A 4,614-nucleotide genomic window follows, 5' to 3' on the forward strand; every position below is an offset into this window, starting at 1 on the left:
GGAGTGCACTAGCGGACGTCGGAGCTGTCCGGAAGTCTTCGGGGCTCCGTACTTAGGGAGGCATAGGTAATAAATTGAAAGGAGGGGGTGGTGACCATCGAGGGGTACCGAGAGGATTGCGGAATACAGGAGCTCCGAGGTTAGTGAAGGAGTGGAGGTAGACCGGAGGGATCGGAGGGACCAGAAGTCGATGGCCAGGGATGGATATGACACAGCCCACAGACATATTTGGTGATGGGAAATGGTCTTGTCAGGTGATCCCGAAATTTTGATTCAATAAATATCAAGAGAAAGCGGAGTTGTGAGGCCAACTACCATGGACTGAGGACTGAGAACTATTCATAATATTGGGGTTTGCCATGCACCAGTTGAGATACTCAGTATCTGTGGAAGCAAATATTGCCATGCATCAGCTGAGATACTTATTCATAGGTTCCATCATTTTGCAATTCCATCAGTGAGATTGGCACCTGACAAGTTCAACTCTTTAACATGTCACGTGTCCACATATTCATCAGACATCAGGAGGGGAGTTAGATCCCTTGGCATTCGTAGATCCAGTATCATTTATCATTTATTATTTATTATTTATTATTTGTTATTATTTGTCATATATACACATAGGAGACTAGGCAAGGGACCGGGTTTACTGACATAACGTTGTTGTCATATCCATGCATACCCGACCCTGACCTGACTTCCGGACCTCCACCCTCTTCACCTCCGGAGTCATAACCTACCGCTGCCGTTCCGATACTCACCTTCGGTCTTGGCAACACACCTCCTCCTTACCCCCCACGCCACCTCTACTCCTCCTCCTCCTACTCCACTCCCCCTCCGCAACGCCTCCACCCTCCCATAATCCTCCTACGCTTCCCCCGTCCGCTCCGATACTCGCCTTCGGACCTGACAACCCTCCTCTCCGCCACTCATTCCCCCTTACCTTTCCCCTCTCTCCTCCCTCTGGTACTCCTCCACCACCCTTCCGCCAAGTTACAACCTTCCGCCGCTGTCCCGTACTTCCTACACGGACGCCGATCGTATCTTCACTCCGAGCCTCCGTCATAGTCCCGACCTCGGACTTTGACTCCACCTCGGTCTTAGTCCATTGCATTGGTGACCTCATACTACGTAAACACCATTGCCAATATCCCTCGGACTTTCAACCCCACCTCCGTAACCTCCATAACCTCCGCAACCTCTGAGCTTCGCGGATCGCCTTCGGCACTTTCGCCACCTGTAATGTATTTCTCGCATTTACCCCTCATCCCTATTTGGACTACTGCTTCTTCCCATTCTAGCCAGTTAGTCATCACCCCCACTTCTCCTCATCCTCCTGCCCCTCTGGGCCTTGCCCTCCCTACCTCCTTTTGGAAGTATCACAGGTCCTACCTTATGACCTTCGGTACCGCTCCGCTTCTTCTACCCTTTGTTCCCGTTCGGACGTCTTCGTTCTGATTCGGTTCCCCTTTGTTTCCTTGTGCTTTTGCCCCTTCCATTATATATATCGGCGCTTGTACATACTCGTGGGTTCAGTCCGAAATCGACCTGAAATGCCCTCTAGAGACTTCCTGCTCACCTACTGTGAAATTAAGGACCAAATGGACAAACAGCAATGGCACAGCGCTCCGCTTGAGTCGCTGAGGCAAAGGTCCCTCCACGCTAAGTCTCCGATTCCACTCTGGAGTCGTCTGAATCCGCCCATCTCTAACAGTTGTCATTGGTTAGTAAAGCTAAGTGTCTGAACCATCATCATCCACTGCACCTGTTCTGATCTTTCACTTCTGCATGGGCGGATCCACTGAATGTTCCTCGATCGCTTGCATGGATGCAACAAGATAATGGGCACAGATGTAGAGGCAGGTGCATCTAAGGGATAAAGAGTGCCATGTGCCCGGCTGCGAGTAGTCCATGGTCAGTCAGGTTCCGCAAGAGGAAGCCAAGCAAGAGTGTCCAACCACCACACTATCTCTCCCTGGATCTTATTGGACCAACCTGGCACTGACCTTGCTGTCCTCTTTGAACAGTCCCCATGATGTCCAATATGCCATTCCCTTCTACCCTGTTGCTGATGCAGGCGCCACAGTGCCCTTGTCAAGGAAGAAAATCCCAACATTGTGCCTCCACTCTGTGGTGCTGCATTCTCGCACTTTGCAGTGCATGAACACATGTGCAAGATCCAGGTCTTCGAATATCTCCAATGTTGCCTCCTCTCTTTCAGTCTTTCCAAGTCAGATGTGTGCTCCTCTACCACCCTTGACCCCTGGTGCCTTGACCAATAAATCTCGTGGAAATGACCACCAAATTTCCTTCAGCATCTCCCCCATCTCCTTTGTTTCTGCAGTCGTTTGCTGTGCCCAAGGGAGATCATTGACATGGTCATATCCACCTCCAAGAAGTGCTTCCCTCAGATCATCAAGATTGAAAGAGTCATCGGCACCTCCATGGATCAGTGGCTCCTCGATGAGTCCTGTAGGGCATGTGCTCCATGGAACGTGGTCAGGGTGCCTCTCAGCAATCAGCTGAATCTTTGAGGTCTTTAGGCAGAGTGTCTGAAGGTCATACTTGAGTAAAAATGGCCAATGATCCCTGGATATGCATCGCCATGGGGAATATTCCAATCGAGGACAATCAGTCTCAGGCTGGAGCACCAGAGCCCGAGTCATGAACATGCCGAATGGCATGTAACTGAACCGTTCGATTTCGTTGCCATCACCTTCCTCCCCTCTTCTGGCTCCCGCCCATGATCCCTGGCTGCCCTGTCGGTGAACGTGTCTGGGAGTAGTTCCGGCATGTCAGTGAAGAGATGCTCTGAGGCTACATCTTCCATGTGTGGAAGCACATAGTCTGCCAGGGCCTTGAATGTGGGGTCGTCTTTTGGCCGACTGTTGAGGGCGTTCATCATCCACAGTGCTGCTGCCCTCAAAGCCAAGGACATCTCCTTGGATGCAAGGCTCCCTACCACTGTCCTGCTGCCACTCGCATATCCAGTTCAGAGCAAGCAGACGGAATTGTTTTGAATTCCCTGAACACATGAGGACAAAGGTCTCATCCAATTTATCCAGGTGCATAACAAAGGGTCATACTCACCACAGAATATCCGCTGGAATGACCAACGTGGCCCAGAGCAGAGACTGTAGAGGGAGTGTGCAGAGCACAGAGTGGACATGCCAAATGGGAAGCCATGCTTCGAAGTGGGCTGCACCTGAAAACTTCTTCTGGGCTGCTTCTCCATACAACGAATACATCCCTTGGAACCATTTTGATCCCCCATCAGGAGCCTTTGAGTTGAGGATAACATCTGCACCAAGTTCCTTGGTGACTGACCTCCCAGCGAGCTGGTAGGTGAGCTGTTTCTCTGTGTGATAGACGTTAAGATATGTTATGCTGTGAGTGTTGTGCCAAGCTACAGGCTGTGAAGATAAGTCCAGTCAGGAACGTAACTTGGCCAAAAGTGTCAGAGACCAGATTCGAGACGAAGGAATGTCTCCATAATGGAGGGCTTCGGCCTCAGCGACTTCTGCCAAGAGTGCTGTGCCTAGTGACATGTCCGTGCCCTAACTTACTGACTGGCAATTAGAACCTAGGGGGGTAACTCTAGTTGATTTTATTACTGGAGTGTAACCTATGTACAAGCGGGATATATATATGGTTACAGCGAAGGCGGGTCCGCAATTGGTGGAGCCGAATGGAGCGGAGCTAATGGGGTTAATCATTAGCCGACTGAATATTACCGACGAGTCGGGTCGCGGGGTTAACGGAAAGGAGGGATAAGCCCGAAGTGGGCTCTGCAGGGCAGGCGATTGTATTGCCCAGCGGAGGCAGGGGTGTGCTAGCGGATGTTGGAGCTGTCCGGAAGTCTTTGGGGCTCCATACTTAGGGAGGCGTAGGTAATAAGTTGAAATGAGGGGGTGGTGACCATTGAGGGGTGCCGAGAGGATTGCGGAATATGGGGGTTCCGAGGTTAGTGAAGGAGGAGCGGAGTTAGACCGGAGGGAACAGAGGGACCGGAAGTCGATGGCCAGGAATGGATATGACAAAAAGGGGACTCATCTTACTTCAAGCCGGAACCCTGAGATGTCTGTGAACTGGGCAAGGAGATCCTGTCGATACCGGTCATATCCCCACTGCGTGCGATGGTGGCATTCCCTCTCCATCCAGCCTGGAATGATCATCTGAACCATGTGTTCATGCCCATCAGTCTGCCAACAGACTGTATGTCCTGGAACTGTCACTTCAATCCCGATGTCGACATAGCAACTTTCCTCCTCTGAATCCATACTGCTCAGCATATCGAGATCAAGTCCTGCTGTCATCCTGGCCAGTTCATGCTCCGAATGTGTGATGAAGACCTCATCTGGTTTGTTCTGAGGTTGTGCATCATGACAGCTGGCATCCTTGTGCCCACAAACATTGGTGAGGAAGAATGCTTGTTGGCCCCAAGGCTGCTGTCCAAGCAGGTGGCGGACTTCGATGCCAAATTGGGGGACATCTGGTGCAGTGATAATCACAGATCCAAATGCGTGGCCACCAGAAGTGGTCTGTGTCCGGAATAGCTCTTGGAGCTATCGTAATTGCCGCTGGCTGTACGATGGTATCATAGACCATCTTCAT

The 4,614-nt window shown here is 51.1% G+C and overlaps 1 protein-coding gene across 1 annotated transcript; it reads right to left on the reverse strand.

Moving 5' to 3' along the window:
• Positions 1–2,231: 2,231 nt before the first annotated feature.
• On the reverse strand, positions 2,232–4,614 carry EI90DRAFT_3022918 (uncharacterized protein; the record flags this gene model as incomplete). Its single annotated transcript, XM_039057828.1, is given in 5 exon segments — positions 2,232–2,759; positions 2,822–2,972; positions 3,091–3,413; positions 4,059–4,492; positions 4,512–4,614. The coding sequence occupies 5 exon segments, from the start codon at positions 4,612–4,614 to the stop codon at positions 2,232–2,234; spliced, it is 1,539 nt and encodes a 512-aa protein (XP_038908077.1).

Source organism: Cantharellus anzutake (genome assembly GCF_015039405.1).
Source record: "Cantharellus anzutake strain C23 chromosome Unknown EI90scaffold_183, whole genome shotgun sequence".
Lineage (NCBI taxonomy): Eukaryota > Fungi > Basidiomycota > Agaricomycetes > Cantharellales > Hydnaceae > Cantharellus > Cantharellus anzutake.